Source organism: Miniopterus natalensis, chromosome 9 (genome assembly GCF_054644295.1).
Source record: "Miniopterus natalensis isolate mMinNat1 chromosome 9, mMinNat1.hap1, whole genome shotgun sequence".
In the NCBI taxonomy this organism is placed as follows: Eukaryota; Metazoa; Chordata; class Mammalia; order Chiroptera; family Miniopteridae; genus Miniopterus; species Miniopterus natalensis.
The window spans coordinates 76,746,168-76,766,546 of NC_142089.1; the positions used below are offsets into that span (position 1 = coordinate 76,746,168).

The following is a 20,379-nucleotide window of genomic DNA, read 5'->3' on the forward strand; positions in this document are numbered from 1 at the left end:
GTTGTTAAGAAATCAGCTGACAGTCTTATGGGATCTCCCTGGTAGGTAACTGTTTTTCTTTTGCTGCTTCTAAGATTCTCTCGTTGTCTTTAACCTTTAGCATTTTAATTATGACGTGTCTTGGTGTGTGCTTCTTTGGGTTCCTTTTGTTTGGGACTCTCTGTGCTTCCTGGACTTGTAAGTCTATTTCTTTCCCCAGGTAAGGAAAGTTTTCTGTAATTATTTTTTCAAATAGGTTTTCAGTTTCTTGCTGTCTGTCCTCTCCTTCTGGCACCCCAATAATACAAATGTTGGGCCACTTGAGGTTGTCCCAGAGACTCCTTACATTATCTTCATATTTCTGGCTTCTTTTTTCTTTTTGCTCTTTTGATTGGCTGTTTTTTGTTTCCTCATGTTCCAAATTGCCGATTTGATTCTCAGTGTCCTCTACTCTACTGTTGATTCCATGTAAATTATTCATTTCAGTTACTGTAGCCTTTATTTCAAATTGGTACTTTATTATGTTATTGATTTTCTCAGTTATTTCCCTAATAGTATGCTTAAACATCCTTATAAACAAAATTCTGAACTCTGTATCTGTTAGCTTGCTTGGATCTATTTCATTTAGTTCCTCTTCTGGAGATTTCTTCTGTTCTTTCCGTTGTGACATGTTTCTTTGCCTTCATATTTTTGCTGCTTCCTGTTATTTGTTTCTATGTATTAGGTAGAGCTGCTATGTCTCCTGGAATTGGTAGAGTGGCTTTGTGTAGCAGATGTCCTGTACGGTCCAGTGGCTTAGCCTCCCCAGTCACCTGAGCTGGGCCTTCTAGGTGCTCCCCTGTGTGGGCTGTGTGCACTGTCCTATTGTAGGTGAGCTTTGGTTGCTTTTGGCATCACTGGGAGGAATTGACCCCACCCCCCAGCCAATCAGCTGTGAGGACCAGCTACAACTACAGCTGAAGAGCTGCTGTGCTGGAGATACCCCTATGGAGCAGGATTTACTTCAGTGGGGCTTTGGTATTCACTGAGTCAGCCCATTGAGTGTGTCACTCGTGGATTTGGTAGGGTTGGAATACAGTGTGGTCGAGTCTGACGACCAGGTGCACTGTCTCTGGGGCCTCCGGAGAGATGCAAAGTCAGCCTGTGCCAGTGCCTTGCCAGGACTACCCAGCATGAGCTACACAGCAGTCTGTAGATGGCTGTTACTTGTGCTGGGCTTGGCATTGTCCAGGAGAGGCCAAGCTATGAGCCAATGCAGGCTGCTGCTCATGCCAGGCCTGGGGCCACTTATCAAGCCGTATGGGGCACACTGCTGCTTGTTTGAGAGATTTTAGGAAAGTCTCAAGATGAGGCTCGAGAGGCCACTTGCATGGCCTGGATGAGCTGCAGGTGGGGAGGGGCGGGGCCAAAGGTGTGAGTCGGGTGCTGAGATTCAAATATGGTGCCTGCCTGCCGGCTGTGTGCTGGGAGGACTCGCCAAAGGAGTAATGGCCTCCACCAGCCCTTCTGCCTGGGAGGAAGTCGCCCCTCCACCCCTTGCCTGGATTCCAGGCAGGTTAGTTCCTCCCCGAGTGTCCCAGGTCCCTTCAGGCTGCTGCCCGGCGCTGGGCTCAGAGGGAGCGTGTCTGAGTCCGTGCGCGGGCCCTTTAAGAGGAGCTGCTGGGGCTCCCGCGGCCTCCCCGACCCTCAGCCACAGTCCCCGCTGGTTTTCACAGCCCAAAGTTGTGGAGGCTTCTCTTCTTGGCCCTGGAGCCCTGAGCTGGGGGCCTCTGTGGGGCTGGGACCCCTCTCTCCTCTGGGAAACGTCCTCCGCTGAGATTCCCTCCCAGGTTTCAACTGTGGTACCGGGTGTGGCCCGCGGCCACGTCTCCAATTCAGCCCCGATCCGCCCGTGTCCCCGCCCCTCCTACCGTCTCGATGCTCCCTCAGTTCCCTGGTTGTGGGGCTTCTGTTCAGCCGGATCTCAGGAGGCTCTGAGTGAGGGCAGTTCTGTATTTTAGTTGTAATTTTGATGTGATTGTGGGAGGCAGCGGGCACCAAGGTTACCTATGCCACCATCTTCTTGTCTCCTGAACATTTTTTACATACTTACTTTGAAGTCCTTTGGAAACTACTCTTTTTTTCTTAGTCTCTCCACTGGAAGTTCTCTCACTTCTATCTTTGCTTACTCTCTCTTATAGAGATGGATTTCCTGATGTGCTTCATATCTTTTTACTATTAGCTTATTTTCAACACCAGTCCCCCATGGGCGTTTCTCACTAGTGCCCTGTATTGCTTCTAACAGTGATCTCTAGATTTGCCAATTTTGGACAACTCAAAAATTGTTTTATAATAAAATATTTATACCATAAAAAAATGGGCAGAGAATCTGAATAGACAGTTTTCCAAAGAACACATACAGATGGCCAACAGGCATATGAAAAGATGTCCAACATAACTAATTATTAGGGAAATGCAAATTAAAACCACAATAAGATATCACCTCATACCTGTTAGAATGGCTATAATCAAAAAGATAAGAAATAGGAAGTGTTGCATTAGAAGAAAAAGAGATTCCAAGATGGCAGTTCATTGAGTGGAAGCTACACTGACACTCTCCCAGGACCAAACTGCAACTACAACTAAAATAGAGAACAATCACCTGAATAATCAACTGCAACTGAAGACTAGCTGCAGAGCACCCTCATCACCAAGGAGGAAAAATGGAGCCCACATAGAGACTGTGAGTAAGTGCAGAGGCGCCAGAGGGCTGGCTGGGCTCCCACAGGCAGCAGCTGAAGGTCCAGAGGGATATTTCAGCTGTGGGGGTTCCCACTGAGGACTCTGGGGCCTAAACCCCAGGCAGGGCTTCCCAGCCAAGAGCACCAGAACTGAGAAAGGTGCCCACATAACATCTGGCTGTGAAAAGCGGCAGGGTTTCTGTCTGCCAGGGAGAGATGGCTGGAAATGCAGGCACCCTCTTAAAGAGCCAATACACAAAGTTTCATGTGCAGCCACTCACCTTGGGCTCTGGCAGAGGGAGGCCAGAGTGGACTAGAGCTGTGTGAGAAGAATCTAAGATTTCAGGCTTTGGAGACAGAGCTCAGAGGCTGGCTGGCTGGGTTCCTGTGCTGAGTCATTCCCCCATACTGCAGAAGACATCTTTCTCAGGCAGACTTTGCCTGCCAGGCAGCTTTTCCTGGGGGGCAAGCAATTGCCCCACCCTGCTGGAAAACCTCTCACCCCACCCTGTGGAGTTTACACCTTGCTGTGGCCTACAGCCTGAGGCTCATTAAGAGATTAAGATCAATCACCCTGCAGGCAGAGGCAAACCTCTGGGAGCTTTGAGTCTTTGCCTGATCTGCTTCTGGACCTGGGCCTTGGAAAAGCAGACTTTGGTGTGCATCTTGGTCCTGTCCAAACAAACCCAGCCCCAGCATAGGGAACAACAAGCCAGCCCAGCAGAGGGAACCACATGCCATGAGTTATTGGTAGCTCCAAACAGGGTACTCAGGCTAGTCACAAACAGTGTCTGACATTGGCCTGCACCAGAGACCTTCCAAAAAGACTGAGAGTCCTAGCAGATCCACTCAATACATAGAAACAACCCAAATAGCCAGCCAAAATGGGGAAACAAAAAAAACAATCCCCAAACAAAAGAACAAGAGAAGTCTCCAGAAAAAAAGCTAAATGTAATGGAGATAAGCAATCTATCAGATACAGAGTTCAGAATACTGATTGTAAGGATGTTCAACAGCATGAAAAGAACTAGTCAGAAATGAAGAATGGCATAGCACAAATAAAGAATACATTGGAAGGAATAAATAGCAGATTAGAGGAAGCTGAGGATCAGATCAGTGAATTAGAAGATGGGAGAGAAAAAATCACTCAATCAGAGAACCAAAAAGAAAAAACAATTAAAAAGCAGGAGGACAGTTTAAGGGAGCTGTGGGACAACATGAAACATAGCAATAGTTGCATTAGAGGAGTGCCAGAAGGGGAAAAGAATAAGCAAGGGAGAGAGAATTTGTTTGAAGAAATAATGGCAGAAAACTTCCCTAACCTGGTCAAGGAAAAAGTCACACAAGTTCAGGAGGCACAGAGAGTCCCAAGCAGGAAGAACTCAAAGAGGCCCATTGCCAGACACATCACAATTAAAATGCCAAGAATTCAAGACAAAGAGAAAATCTTAAAAGGCAGCAAGAGAAAAGCAGTCTGTTACGTACAAAGGAATTCCCATAAGGCTGTCAGCTGATTTCTCATCAGAAACTCTACAGGCGAGAAGGGAATGGCATGAAGTATTTAAGGTAATGCAAAACAAAGATCTGAAACCAAGACTACTATATCCAGCAAGGCTATCATTCAAAATAAATGGTGAAACAAAGACCTTCCCAAACAAACAAACAAAGACTAAATGAGTTTATCACCACCAAACCAACATTGCAGGAAATGTTAAAGGGACTGCTGTAATAATAAGAAGAAATAGGGAGAGAAACATGGGCATAAAGAATCAAAATGGCAATAAATAAGGACCTATCAACAATAACCTTAAGGACTTTAAGGGAGAGATCAACAGCAATATAGTCATGGTCGTGGACTTTAACACCTCCACAAAAGTCAACACAGAAACAGTGACTCTAAATGGCACACTAGATCAGGTGGATTTAATTGACATTTACAGAACATTTCACCCCAAAGCTGCAGAATATACATTCCTCTCAACTGCAAATGGGTCATTCTCAAAAATAGGCCACACAAGAGGACACAAAACGAGTCTCTACACGTTCAAGAAGACTGAAATCGTATCAAGCATCTCAGATCACAATGGCATGAAATGAGAAATCAACTACAGTAAAAACACTCAAAAACATTGTAGCACATGGAGGCTAAATAGCATGTTACCAATAAGATCAAGAAAGAAATCAAAAACTTCCTGGAAACAAATGAAAATGAATACACAACCCTAAATTTATGGGACGCAGCAAAAGCAGCCCTAAGAGGGAAGTTCATAGCACTACAGGCCTACCTCAAAAAGCAAGAAAAATTTTTTAATAAACTACCTAACCCTACAACTTAAAGAATTAGAAAGCTCCCCTGTGAAACCACCTACACCAGGGCTTTTGTTTGCTGGGAGATTTTTTATTGCTGCTATAATTTCATCAGTTGTTATTGGTCTATTCAGGTTTTCTGATTCCTCCTGATTCAGTTTTACATGTTCTCACTCATACGTGGAATCTAATAAACAAAGTAGACTGAGGAACAAAATAGATCCAGAGACACAGAAGCATGAAACAGACTGATGAATGTCAGTGGGAAGGTGAGGGTGGGAGAGTGGGTAGGGAGAGATTAATCAAAGAACTTATATGCATATATGCATAACCCATGGACACAGACAATAGTGTGGTGAAGTCTGGGGGGTGGGGGCGGATGCAGGGTGGAGGGGATCAATGGGGGGGAAAGGGGGTATCTGTATGTAATACTTTCAACAATAAAGATAAATTTTAAAGATAAATTTTTTAAAAGAGATTTAAAAAAAAAGAAAGAAGAAGTGTTGGAGAAGATGTGGAGAAAGGGAATGCTCATACACTGTTTTGGGGAATGTAAATTGTACAGTCACTATGGAAACAGTATGGAGGTTCCCTTAAAAATTAAGAGTGGAACTAACGTCCTGGTCAGGTGGCTCAGTTGGTTGGAGCATTGTCCCATACAACAAAAAGGTTACAGGTTTGATCCCCAGTCAGGGCCCATACAGGTGGCAACCAATTGATGTTTCTCTCTCACATCTATGTTTCTCTCCCCCCTCCCCCCAAAATCAATAAAAATATATCCTCAGGTAAGAAAAAAAAAACAAAAGAATAGAACTACCATATTATCCAGAATTCCTCTTTTGAGTATTTACCTGGAGCTATGGGAACCCTAATTCATAAAGATGTATGTACCCCTATGTACATTGCAGCATTAATTACAATAGCAAAAAATGGCAATAACCTAAGTGTCCATAGAAGGATGAATGAATAAAAAAGATATGATATATACAGGGGTTGGCAAAAGAAGGTTTAAAGGTCTACAGAAAACACAGAGTTTATTCTGGTATTATTATTTATTAATTATCATATTATTATCCATACAAACTACTGTAAAACTACTTTGCCCACCCCTATGTATAATGGACTACAGGGGTACTTCGGTTTTCGAATGTAATTCGTTCCAAAAGACCGTTGGAGTTCTGAAACGTTCAAAAACTGAGGGATCCACAGCCGACAGCTGGGCCTCAGGATCTTGCCCTCAGCGGAAGCCGTGTGGCATGTTCGACTTCCGAGGCGTGTTCGAAACCCAAGCATTTCCCTCCAGGTCTGCGGCATTTGTAAGCAGACGTGTTCGTCAATGGAGATGTTCGAAAACCGAGGTACTACTGTACTACTAAGCCATAAAAAAAGATGAAATATTGCCATTTGTGACAACACGGCTAGACCTTGAGGGTGTTATGCTAAGTGAAATAAGATAGAAAAGAACAAAAATGGCATTTTATTCATATATGGAATATAAAACAAAACAGTAAAATTAAACAAACAAAAAAACCTCACAGATGCTGACTACAGAATGGTGATCACCAGAGGGACACGGGTGGTGGGAGTGTGAACTGCATAAACAGGGTCAAATATAGGAAACAGAAGGAAACTAGTCTTTTTATAGTGAGCACACATATTGAATTATAATGTTGTACACCTGAAATTTGTTATTAATGTTACCTCAATAAATTTAATTTTAAAAGAAAAGCACACTTGAAGTGATTAATACTATATGAACTCTCAGCGGAGAAATACAAACTACAAAACGAAGGAAATTAAAACAATTAGAACTGGAAATCTGAAATTTTTTTTAAATTCTCTGGAGGGACACACTAGCAGACATGATGACAAAAAGGAAGGAGTCAATGAACCTAGAAGATGAATCTGTAGAAATTAAACAATATGAAGGACAGAGAGAAGAAAGTATTGAGAAAACATAAGTAAACAGACTAACATCAGCGAGATGGAAAATAAGGAAGTTTCAGGCCCTCATTTCCTCCTAGAAACATGAAATAAACAATGACAGACCCCAGTCAAACATCTACAGCAACAAGTAACTGTCCAATCAAGAAAAAAAATCACATTAAAATAATAGGAAATTGGTGGCATTTTTATTGTCCGTTGGCCCACCCTCTCCCTGCGTGGTGTGGGTGGAAAGAATTGGCCTAATTTGAAGCTCTGTCCGCTGGGACAGAAGGACAGAGTGGAACTTGTGTACAGCTTTCTGGCCTGTCCGCGGGCTGCTGTAATTAGATACTATTTCAAACCCATTAGGATACTACTATCAAAAACCAAAAAAAACACATGAATTTATGCTGAATAAAGAAAAAATTTAAAAACCCAGAAAGTAGCATGCGCTGTTAAGAAACTGAAAAATTGGAACCCTTGTGTATTGCTGGTGGCAAGACAAACTGTGCAGCCACTGTGAATAACAGCATGGCAGTTACTCAAAGGGGTTAAACACAGAATTACCGTATGATCCAGCAATTCCACTTCTGGATATATACCCAAAAGAATTGAAAGTAAATGCTTGGCCCTGGCCTGTGTGGCCCAGTTGGCTGGAATGTCGTCCTGTACACCAAAAGGTGGTGAGTTTGATCCCCAATGAGGGCCCATACCCAGGTTGTGGGTTCGATCCCCTGTCGGGGCATGTATGGGAAGCAACCAATCGATATTTCTCACTCATATCGGTGTTTCTCTCTCCCTTCCTCTCTCTAAAATCAGTTTTTAAAATAATAAACACTCAAACAGATATTTGTACACCCATGTTCATATCAACATTATTTACAATTACCAAAAAATGGAAGCAAACCAAATGTCCACAGACAGATGGGTAAAACAAAATGAGGTATACACATGCAATGGGATATTATTCAGTCTTAAAAAGTGTACATGTGCCCAGCCGGGCGTGGCTCAGCTGTTGAGCACCGACCTAGGGTCCAGGCGATCGGGGTTCAATTCCCGGCCAGGGCACATGCCCGGGTTGTGGGCTCGATCCCCAATGGGGGGCCTGCAGGAGGCAGCTGATCAATGACTCTCATCATTGATGTTTCTCTCTCTCTCCCTCCCTCTCCTTTCCTCTCTCTGAAATCAATAAAGATTTTTTTTTTTAAGTGTACATGCTACAACATGGATAAACCTTGAAGACAGTATGCTAAGTGAAATAGGCAGACACAAAAGAACAAATATTATATTATTTCACTTATTTGAGGTACCTAGAACAGGCAAATTTATAGAGATAGGAAGTAGAATAGTGGCTGCCAAGTGCTGGTGAATGAGGGAATGGGGAGCTCCTGTATAATGGGTGGACTTTCAGTTTTAGAGATGAAAAGGCTCTGGAGATGGGTGGTGGTGATGGTTACACAACACTGTGAATGTACTCAATGCCACAGAACTACGCACTTAAAAATGGGTAAAATGGGAACTTATATGTTATGTACATTTTACCATGATGAAAATATTTTTAAAAAACAGTACAATTCACCATATCAATAGAAAAGATAAATATGATAAACTCAGTGGATACAGAGAAAGCATTTGAAAAAATTTAATTTCCATTCATGATAAAAAAGGAAGCAAACTAGCAGCAGTAGTGAATTTCTTCAAATATATAAAGGTAATCCTCAAAAACCTGAAACTAAGAACAAGTCAAGGATGCCAGCTTTTATCAATCCCAGTTTTTAAGGAAAACAAACAAATGTTTGTAAATGGAAATATGAATAAATGTGTCATATCCTATGTTTAATAATCTAACAGTATTTTCGGAAGCCAAACTAGGATATAAAGTAAGATATATTCATGTGAAGATATTATGGCCTGAAATAGAGTTGTATCAACCTCCCATGGTTGTGAAGCCTTAACCATTTCTTCTTTTTTATAGGCCTCCAAAATATGGTCAAATAATCTTAAGTAATCAGGATCATCACTTAACTTCTACCCTTAATTTGGACAAAAATTCAATGTGTCACACTGCTCAAGAAGAAGATGTCATGGTTCTAACTCATATTTTATAACATGTATTTGCCTTCTTTGAATATGAATTTTTTAATTAAATTGTTAGGTTATGCCACTGAGGATACTGGGGGGGGGGGGGGGAAGCAGGCAAGGAAATTATTTTATTAGGGCAATGATCTCAATGGGAGCTCCCAGTACAAGCAAATTAATGAGCTGGAATTCTCTCTCTGTGTGTCTCTTACCTTCAAAGCAGAGAAGACTTTGTCTTTATAGCAAACTACATTTCTCCTGTCGGGCAACAACATTTTTTTGAATATTTAGTATGTCAAAATGCAGGAATCATTGACTACGTACTGTGCAGCAATACTAAAGCAAGAAATGTAGAAACCCCATCTGGCTGGCATAATCATAGAAGGAAGTGCACCAACAAAGGTAATTTGCCAAGGAACCAAAGTTTAGCTTTGATTGTTGGGATCCAACTATTCCATATCCCCACTGTTACCACCTGGTCCAAAGCCCACCGTCCCTCTCCTGCTTCTACCCTTGTTCTCCTAGAGGCCAGGGAGGAGCCAAGTCAGATTGTGTCGCCCTCTTTTTAAGACCCTGCAACAGCCCCCCATTTCTGTCAGTGTATAATGTGGCAGACTAGGGATAAAGCGAAGGTCGACCCTTCATAATATTGTATCCTAGGCCCCTGGTCATGCTAGGGATGGGCCTGCGCTTCCTGACTCATAGAGCATAAAAGCCCCACAGTTCAGGGGTCCGATCCCTCTCCAAGAATCCCACTCCAGGCCTGCTAGATCTCTCCTCAATAACCAAGGATGCAGTGATCCATAGGGGACCCACACACCTGTCCCTACCTCCGTGAGTTGTTTTTCAACGAGGGCTCATCCAGATGCTTGGGCTGTTTGAAAATGGGGTTCATGCGATTTTATACATAGCAATGCTTATTTTTATTCTCACTATATGTCTCCAGGACCACAGTAAGTCATTTTTTAGCTAAGATGTAAAGAGAGTTTGTTATAACCTATATATCTCTAAATGTATCTGCATATGACAAAAATTAGACACCTACCTGACAACTATCGTTGACATTGGAGGGTCCTGTATGTTTTTGTTCAACAAGTAGCATTTTTTCCACCCATGACTTGCATTGTTGATGGCTTTTCTTTTCCACAGGGGCATATGGCTTGGCTTTGGAGTCAGATTAATCTCTTTTGGAAACTGATGTCTTGCTAAGATCCTTTCTAAGCCAGAATGTTCAGAATTCTCACCTAGTAATAGGATGAGCATTACTGCAATTCAGTGTTCCTCTCCATTTTTGCATAGCAAGAGTAACATGACATTAATTTGAAAAAGAATATTTATGCCAGTTAATAATTGTGTCAAACTAATGGCAAGTTACTGCACAATTATTTCTATTTTTAGAATTGTTAATAACATTCTGCATTTACACAACATCCACTGCTTCACATTGACCTCAATTGGCCCCTAACCAAATTGTCCATCTACAGTGAAACAACGCTTTGCCAGAATGTAATTCAGTACTCGTCTTCCCTTAGCAAAATGGCAAGGAAGGAAGGAAGGAAGGAAGGAAGGAAGGAAGGAAGGAAGGAAGGAAGGAAGGAAGGAAGGAAGGAAGGAAGGAAGGAAGGAAGGAAGGGAGGGAGGGAGGGAGGGAGGGAGGGAGGCAGGGAGGGAGGCAGGGAGGGAGGCAGGGAGGGAGGCAGGGAGGGAGGCAGGGAGGGAGGCAGGGAGGCAGGGAGGGAGGGAGGCAGGGAGGGGAGAAAAGAGTCAGCTGAATTGCACAGTGTGTTGAGAGACATAGTTGACTTATATTGGAGTGTAAGCTTCTTAACTCTTTGCTAACTACTAACAATTTGAGAATAAAAGCCAGTTTGCAAGCTCTACTATGAGTAGCTCAGCAATTCATTTGATGTATTAGAAAATACAAGAGCTGTCATAAACTTGATACAGGAGCAGAAGCTGAGCCTTGGAGAGTTTCAAGGTAACCCTGCATAGGAATTAGATCAGAACTGGACCACTGATGATCCCTCCCAGGCAGGGCAATTGGCAGAGAGCCCAAAGAACCAAGAACTGGCTCAAAGGGCATAACTTGGTAATCCGACTAAGTAATATATTGACTTGATGGATGACTTGATCCTTAGAGGGTCAAAAATCACTCCAAGTGAGTCAAGGACAGGACTGGAATCTGAAGCTCCTGCCCCGTGGCCGAGGCCTGGCCCAGACAGCTTCCACATACTGCCCTTAGCAGTTTATTAGCTCAGTGGTCACTCAGCTGGGCACCCACGAGCTCTCACAGGCACACTCGAACAATAGGGAGAGCAGATGGTTTGCTTTAGTTGTCAGGATTTCATAGCTAAATTTAATATTCAACTAATTAGTTAACCAAATTCAGGTATTTGGTGACATCCAGTTAAAAAAATTGTTTTTGCTTCAAATTAATTTTTTTTATTGGCTTGTTGTATAGACATATTTTAATACTGTATACTGCCTCAAATTCTTTTTTGTAAGCAGCTAGAAGTAAATTAGAAAGAGAGTAACATGTACAAGTTCTCATATTCTCCATTTAGTACTCTCTTAGTACTGCACATGCACCAAAATTAGATAAAAACTCTGAACTCACTTTGCATATTTAATTGATTACCAATTCATAGATGAAATTTTGGAGATATTGAACTGTAAGCTACTTGAATGTGGTTTTTTAAATTTCTTATCTTAATGTGTGGAATACAATTGGTTGACAGATGGATGGCTGAACAAATGGATGGATGAATTAGTAATCATGACAGAAATCATCATAGATAAGGTATAAACCAGTACACAAGCCCTTGCAAGTGGGCATGTGTGTATTTGTGCGTATGTGTGTGTATTTACCAGAGACAGTAAAAACAGCTAACTTAAAACTTTGGGTTTTAAGGTGATCTGCTACTTTTGCACCCCCTAATTGTCTTCAGTGTGTGAACAGAAGTCATGGATTTGGTGGACTGCCAGTACACACTGCTTCTAAAGTCGCCCCATTGGTTTCCTCTCCAATCCCACTCACTCGGTGGGAACCACTCTGGACAGCAGTGTATCTAAATCCATACAGTGTAATGGATCCTTATTTCTCAGTTTTATGTTGTTCTTATGACTCAACCTCACTATTATTTAAAATATAGCTCTGGCCCGGCCAGGCGTGGCTCAGCAGTTGAGCATCAACCTAGGATCCAGGAGGTCATGGTTCGATTCCTGGTCAGGGCACATGCCCGGGTTGCGGGCTCGATCCTTAGTCAGGGGTGTGCAGGAGGCAGCCGATCAATGACTCTCTCATCATTGATGCTTCTCTCTCTCTCTCCCTCTCCCTTCCTCTCTCTGAAATCAATAAAGATATTTTTTTTAATAACAAATAAATAAAATTTAAATTTTAAAAAATAAAATATAGCCCTGGCCAGTTTGACTCAGTGGTTAGAAAATCAGCCCATGGAATGAGGGGTCGAGGGTTCGATTCCTGGTCAAGGGCACATACCTCGGTTGCAGGTTCCCCACACTGGTAGGGCCACCTGTGGGAGGCAACCAATTGATGTGTCTCTCTCACATTAATGTTTCTCTCTCTCTCCCCCTCCCACTCTCTGAAAAGCAATGTGAAAAATATCCTCAAGTAAGGATTAAAAATAAATAAATAAATAAATAAATAAATAAATAAATAAATAAATAAATAAATAATTTATATTTATTTATATTTAAAAACCTGGGCTTTTAGCAATAAATCTTTAGTTATTTTTTCCTTTCTTTTTGTGTTGGCCCTGGGTAACAAATATAGGCTAATACAGGCAAAGCTTCTCTGCAGATGAAGAGGCAAGTGACAGGGGAGGGATAAAACCGATTTTCAAGGTCAGATGAAATTTCCAGCAGAAGAAAGGATTTGGACACAGTGACAGTGAGGCACTGGTATCCATTAATGAATTCATAACCTAATGGATGAAAGTGAGAAATAGGGTCATCTCTTCAGGACGCACCTTCAAGGCAATCAGCATGCATTTGGAAGTGACATTTTGGAAATGAAGCAGCTTTTTCGTGAAGAATTCAGGGCCTCAGAGGCTAATGTCCCCTCAGTGACTGGATTCCTCCTTAGGCACAGCTCCTTCTGGGCACAGACTGGAGACTCAGGAAACATTTCTCCCCCATGATGCGTCCCCTCTGCTACATCGTGCGCTTCTGTAGATGCCTCCCAAGCACAGCAGAGGGCGACTGCAGCCAGCACCTCGGAAACAAAGGCCCCCGAGCGGCAGCGGGCGGCGGTTTCACGTGGTAGGAACAGGGCCGGTTGCTAAAGGTGTAACAATGTCAGTGTCTACCCTGGGAGCCTAAGGGACCAAAAGCTAAGTCACTGTCTCAACCTCCCTGCATTTTCAATTTTAAAACTACATTTTATTGCAAAGACACATGGAGAGGTTTCCACTGAAGTAAATAAGATCAAACAACTTAAAGACATGCACAGTCAAGGGGAAAGCCCTCCTTCCTCCAATCTCTATCTTTCTCCAGAAAAAGCCGCCAGCCTGAATTTGGTGTGTTTCTTCAGAACTCTTTTCTATGCCTTTACACACATATTTGTATGTACAAATATATGGTCTTCTTTTGGCATGAATGGAATCCTTGTTTCCTATTATGCAACTTATTAAAACTCTACAGCGTGTTTTGTAGATTTTTTAAAATATTTTTTTGTGTTTTTCTTTTACCCTCCCCTGAGGATGTATTTCTTTTATTGATTTGAGAGAGAGAAAGAGAAAGATCTATGTGAGAGGGAAACATCAATTGGTTGCATCTCTTTTGTGTCCTGACCGGGAATTGAACCTGCCACCATTGGGGGGGGGGGACAGGACGACAGTCCAACCAACCGAGCCACTTGGCCAGGGCTGTTTGTAGACATTTTGAAGTTAACTTTCTTTCTCATAGATTCCACAGCATGGATGTATCAGTGTATTTACTCGCCTGCTATTGGGTGACATTGCTGCTTCAGTTTTCCCCATTATAAATAGTGCTTTAGCACACACCCTGCTCCTGCGTCTGTGTGCAGAGGCGTATTTCTCTAGGACACTAACTGGAAGTGGAATTGCTGGGAGAGAGGACAAGACGGCAGGGTAGGTAAATGCGGTACCTGCCACCTCCCAGAACCACATCAAAGTTACAGCTAAAATACAGAACAACCATCATTCAGAACCTCCTGACATCTAGCTGAACAGAAGCCCTACAACCAGGGAGCTGACGAAGCACATTGGACAGCTAGGAGGGGGAGAGACGCGGGGCAGAATTGGGCAGAATCAGGGAAACTGGAAACCAGGACCCAGGTGCAGAGATTTAAACCCGGGAGGGATATCTTGGCCGTGAAGGTTTCCCGGAGGAGCAAGAGGTCCCAGCCCACATCAGGCCCCCCAGCCCAGGGTTCCAGTGCCGGGAAGAGAAGTCCCATTGCTTCAGACTGTAACAACCAGCAGGGATTCTGGCTGAGTGACATGGAGGCTGCTGGACTCCCAGGTTGTTCCCTTTAAAGGGCCTGTGCATGGATTTACTCGGACTCACTCCCTCTGAGCTCCAGCGCTGGGCAGCAGCTGGAAAAGAACCTGGGACATTTGCGGAGAAACTAACTTGCCTGGAATCCAGGAAAAGAGCTGGAAGGGCAGCTTTCTCCCGGACAGAAGAGCTGGCAGAGGCCATTGCTCCTTTGATGAGCCCTCCCCCCACAGAGCTGGGAGGTAACTTTTCTGAATCTCCATCAACTTGGCTCACAGTTTTCTCCCTGCCCTGGTGAATTCCTGAGACCCCGCCCCTCCCTACTTGCAAGCTCATCCAAGCCCTTTCCAGTGGCTTTTCTATGCAAGCCATTTCCAGTGGCTTGCCTCAGGCTTAAAATCTCTCAAACAAGCAGCAGCTGTCCTCAGAGTGTCCCATACCTCTCCATAAGTGGTCCCAGGCCAGGCACTAGCAGCAGCCTGCATTGGTTCATAGCTTGGCCTCTCCTAGACACCTCCAAGTCCAACACAAGTAACAGCCAACTACAGACCGCTGTGTAGCTCATGCTGGGTGGCCCTGGGCAGGGCAGGGGCAGAGACTAACTTTGCTTCTCTAGGGAAGCCCCAGAGACAGTGCACCTAGTGGTCAGCTTCAACCACGCTGGATTACAACCCTCCCACATCCACGAGTGACACAGTCAAGGGGTGCACTTGGTGAATACCAAAGCCTCACTGAAGTAAATCCTGCTCCACAGGGGTATCTCCAGCACAGCATCTCTTCAGCTGTAGCTGCAGCTGGTCCTCACAGCCAATTGGCCTGGGGATCAATTCCTCCCAGTGATGCCAACAGCAACCAAGGCTCAACTACAATAGGACAGTGCACACAGCCCACACAAGGGAGCACCTAGAAGGCCCAGCTCAGGTGACTGGGGAGACTAAGCCAGTGGGCCCTATAGGACACCTACTACACAAAGCCACTCTACCAATTCCAGGAGACATAGCAGCTCTACCTAATACATAGAAACAAATAACAGGAAGCAGCAAAAATATGAAAGCAAAGAAACATGTCACAACGGAAAGAACAGAAGAAATCTCCAGAAAATGAACTAAATAAAATGGAACCAAGCAAGCTACTAGACAGAATTCAAAACAATGGTTATAAAGATGCTAAAGGATCTTAGTAAGACTTTTAAGGGTACTAGTGAGATCATCAACAACATAAAAAAGAACCAGTCAGAAATGAAGGCTACACTAACTGAAATGAAGAATAATTTACAGTGAATCAACAGTAGAGTAGAGGATGCTGAGAATCAAATCAGCAAGTTGGATTATGAGGAAGAAAAAAACAGCCAACCAGAAGAGCAAAAAGAACCACCCAGAAATACGAAGACAGTGTAAGGAGTCTCTGGGACAAACTCAAGAGGCCCAACATTCACCTTATGGAGATGCCAAAAGTAGAAGAAACAGAGCAAGAAATTGAAAACCTATTTGAAAAAAATGACAGGAGACTTCCCCTACCTGGAGAAGAAATAAACTTACAAATGCAGGAAGCACAGAGGGTCCCAAACAAGAGGAACCCAAAGAGGCCCACAGCAAGACACATCATAATGAAAATGCCAAAGGTTAAAGACAGAGAGAATCTTAAAAGCAGCAAGAGAAAAGCAGTTAGTTACCTACAAGGGAGCACCCATACGACTGTCAGCTGGTTTCAAACTGAAACTTTGCAGGCCAGAAGGGAGTGGCAAGAAATAGTCAAAGTGATGAAAAGCAAGAACCTACAACCAAGATTGCTCTACCCAGCAAAGCAATCATTTAGAATTGAAGGTCAGATAAAGAGCTTCACAGATAAGAAAAAGCTAAAGGAGTTCATCACCACCAAACCAGTATTAAAGGGTCTTCTTTAAGAAGAAGCTAATGAACAAAATAATCTGACAAACAAATTAGACCCAGAAACACTGAAGCATGCAACAAACTGTTGTATCTCAGAAGGAAGAGGGAAGCGCGGTGGGGAGGTAGGAAGAGATTAACCAAAGAACTTATATGCATAACCCATGGACACAGACAATAATGGGGTGAAGGCCTGGGGAGGGGGGAGGAAGGAGAGGGGAGAGGATCAAGGGGGAGAAATGGGGCACCTGTAATACTTTCAACAATAAAGATAAATTTTTTAAAAAAGAAGTGGTATTGCTAAGTTGAAGGACATGCATATATAAGGATATGTTAAAATGTGAATTTTTCTGTTGTCTCTATTTTGTTCTAAGAAAAATCCAGTAGGTGCCAACACCCACCTATTTACAATATAAGAAAAGGCTAAACCTTCTTTAAGGCATGTGAAGATTTCTTTAGGCAGAGTTACTGTAGTGCTGTGTACTGTAGCATCTCCCCTCCCCCTGGCAAATGAAGGTACTAAGCTATGTCCTGTGACACCTAATTTATTAGTTTCTAGGGCTGCCACAGCATAGAACCACCAACTAGGTGGCTTTAAACAACAAATGTATTGTCTCAAAGTTCTGGAGGCTAGAAGTCCAAAGCTAAGCTGGTGTCATCGGGCCTGTGTTCCCTCTAAAACCTCTGGGAGAGAATTTGTCCTTGCCTCTCCCTAGTTTCTAGGGTTTGCTGGCTGTCCTTAGTGCTACCCTACTGACAGACACATCACTCCAATCTCTGCTTCTGCTGTCCCATGGCCATCTTCTCCCTGTGTGTCTCTGTTATAAGGACCAGTCATATTGGATGAATCCCCCTATTCCAGTATGACCTCATCCTAATTACATCTGCACCTCTACAAAAACCCTATTTCCAAATAAGGTCAACATTCTGGAGAGCTGGGCGTTAGGACTTCAACATATCCTTTGGGGACACAACTCAACCTCTAACACTTGGAAAAAGTCTCTTGGTAAATGGCCGGGACCACAGTTGCTTGTGGCCAAGGAGAAAAAAGGTCAGTGTTGGGAGCCAGTGTACTCTTACCAACTGGTAAAGACACAGAGGACAGGGGTGCACATTTCTATGAGCTATGTGTGAACTCCCCCTGGAAAATAGTTGGTTTTGAGCCGTCTTGAATAGCACTTCAAGAGGGCTTTGTCCAAAGGGCGAGGCCATGTCAGTTGAAATAGAACAGAAGTGTACCATACCCAAGATGGGGGGTGGGGGGAAGAGGAGATATGCCAGCAGAAGGCCGTCAGGTGAGAGGCCTCCAGCAAGGGGAACCCGCCAAAGAACCTGCACAAATACCAGGGAAGAAAAGCTCAGACTTCGAAAGCCCAGAGAGCACGAGTGACAACCTGATGTTTCTCCAATCAAGAAAAAGCTTTACAGTTCCTCCCACCCTCTTCCCTGGCAACTTAACAGAAGCCAGTGAGGGAGGGAGCAGAGTAAGAAAAAGGAACCCCCTACACTGCCAGGCCCACTCCCAGTTTCTGAGTCTAAGTCAGGCCTGAGCAGTGGGGAGCAGAGAGGCTGGAAACTGGACAAGGGTATAGAGTTTGGATGTTGAGCTCATTCAATAAGCCAATACCCTACCTTTTAATTTTGAGAAGGACTTCTGAATTATCTTTGAAAAAGACTGACCCAATTAACATGCCATCGACTGTGAAAGTATTTATTTCCCCACATGTGTATCATTATGAATCTTTTCAATTTGATCAGGATGGTGGCCTGAGAACATGTCCTTGATTAATCTTTTACTTTCCTGATTACCTGATAGAGTGTTTGAATATCTTCATGCTTATTGATGATTTGTATTTCATTTGTGAGTTGCCTGTCTGTTAACACTTATCTAGTCTACTTGGTTGCTTATATTTCTCTTGATGATTTTTATGTAATCTTTAGTGTAATCTGATAGTGGGATTGATTCACAATACTGTGGATTCAGGGATTAGGGATCAGTCAGAATACAAATGGTCAAATTTGCCATAATGTTTGAAAATCATTACCCCAGTTCCTACTTTGTTACCTAGGATTTGTGTCTTAATCACTGTGACAGCTGCTATTTAGCTTTCTAGGTTCATGGGCACAGGTGGCTACCATCTACATTTGTCCTTCAATTAAGCATGAACTGTTCTGCAAATCAGTCCAGTTATCCATCCTGATGGAATTTCGGGAGCGGTGAGCCACTCCAAACTGCAACAAGTGAAAGTTGCTTCTGACCCTCAGGGGAAATATCCAGCTTTTCTCTGGGGTGATACAATCCTGGCAATAGGAGAAAGGAATAGTAGGAAATAGAGCCCAGGAATAAACTTCAAAGCTTGAAGTCATGAATCTTCAAGTCAAATCTAAAGCTGAAATTGTAAATTTAGTGGTATCTCCCGCTTAATTCCCTTCCATCTTTCCACAGGTATGCTTTTCATAGAGAACAGCGACAGACCTATCTTGATTCTTAAAAGGAATGTGCAGGCGTGACGGTGAAGTTGGCGCATGGTTAATTCTACAGTGCGCTCTGAGAACGGGGGGCCCTATAGCATGATCAGCATGGAGCTCGGGGTCGCAAGGACTGAGTACACCTGCAGTGTAAAGAACAAGGTCTTACTTGTGGCTGAAAGAGGCGGCAGCTGGTACCAAGATACTAAAAACTTACTAAAAAGAGTTCACACTCACCCTCTGTCCACATACATTTTTGTTTGTCCTGCTCACTCTTGTAGGAATAAAGTAGCTCCATCAAATGATTTGGAAGCAGCGTATGGAGGCTAGATAGAGTCTCAAAGGTGTGATGCAGGACTTCAAGATGGTCATTGTGTTTAGGTGTCTTTAATTTGTCAAGAAGTGGAAGTTTCCGTACAATTTGATTTTGGGGGGCTGTTCCCATGATGACACACTGAGTTACAGAGAAGAACAAATAGAGAATTTGAAGAGTGAAGCCCCTTGCGATTGTTGTTTCTCCAAGCTTTTCGCCATCTCCAAGAAGGTATCACGGAGTCTGTTTTCTCATCTCTAACTGCTTAGCATTCCAAGAGTCACAATGGCCCAGATCCTGGCCTGGAACTCCGAGCGCTCATCCTGCATCTTCAAACCCGAGGAACTCAGCCTGTCAAAAATACCTTGACAAGTCTCACAGGGATTTCAGACAGGAACTCCAGTTTTCTGTCTGGACATGGACAGTATCTGAGGAAAACAGAGGCTTTCCTAAAAGGAAAGAGGAAAACGGTGTGTAGAACACACCCAGTGTTATTTTCCCACCTGGCACTTAGTAGAGGCTGTGCGCCCTGTTGTCCGTAATTAAGGCCGCACGGCCCTGAGGGAGAGTGGCTACATCAGCACAGTTCTTGAGCAGAACTGAGGAAAGAGCTTCATCATCCAAAACCAAGGAAATGTCCCAATTAACACAGGTAAGCCACCAAATTGCTTCTTTTCTCTTAACCAAATTAACACTGAGGAAACAAAGTAAACAAACAAAAAAACGCTCAGTTCTAGCTTTACCGATAGAAGCCATTCTTCATTGTGAACCAAAAACAGAGGACAGGAGAAGTACTAAGTCTTAAATCACCACACTTAATAGCAGCCCGAAGCAATACAGTGGCTGCCAAGAACTCCCAGATTTGGGGCAAAAATACAAATAATAAGGTTTACTATAGCTACCCCTTAATCTCCGCACGCTTCATCAGCTGAGCCCAGGTCACCGCAATTGCCCTGCTCTGTGAACTGGACGGGTAAGGACACTGCAGGATGGTGAGAGGCAGGGACAGCCATGGAGCCAAGGGAGCTAGGACAAAAGCTGGTGATGATGGCCAGCTTCTCACCAAACTGAAAGACCTTTGGTCAAGACTATAAAAACATCATGATTATATCATAGCATTAGTGTTATAGCATCAGAGTAGGAGACAAACAATTTCACTTAATATTCAACTTGCAAACTTAAAAAGTAAAACTTTAAAAAATAAATAAAAGATACTTTC

The 20,379-nt window shown here is 43.3% G+C and overlaps 1 protein-coding gene across 1 annotated transcript in view; it reads right to left on the reverse strand.

The window, feature by feature from the left end:
* The window catches only part of LOC107528710 (testis expressed protein 56), a 28,462-nt gene extending 8,539 nt beyond the window's left edge, over window positions 1-19,923 (reverse strand). The window contains exons 1-4 of the mRNA XM_087820730.1: window positions 19,904-19,923; window positions 19,525-19,609; window positions 19,085-19,301; window positions 10,057-10,255 (exon numbers count right to left, since the gene is read on the reverse strand). Coding sequence (XP_087676856.1) covers window positions 10,057-10,255; window positions 19,085-19,301; window positions 19,525-19,609; window positions 19,904-19,923 — 521 coding nt within the window. The remainder of the gene's footprint in view (window positions 1-10,056; window positions 10,256-19,084; window positions 19,302-19,524; window positions 19,610-19,903) is intronic.
* Between the last annotated feature and the right edge of the window lie 456 nt (window positions 19,924-20,379).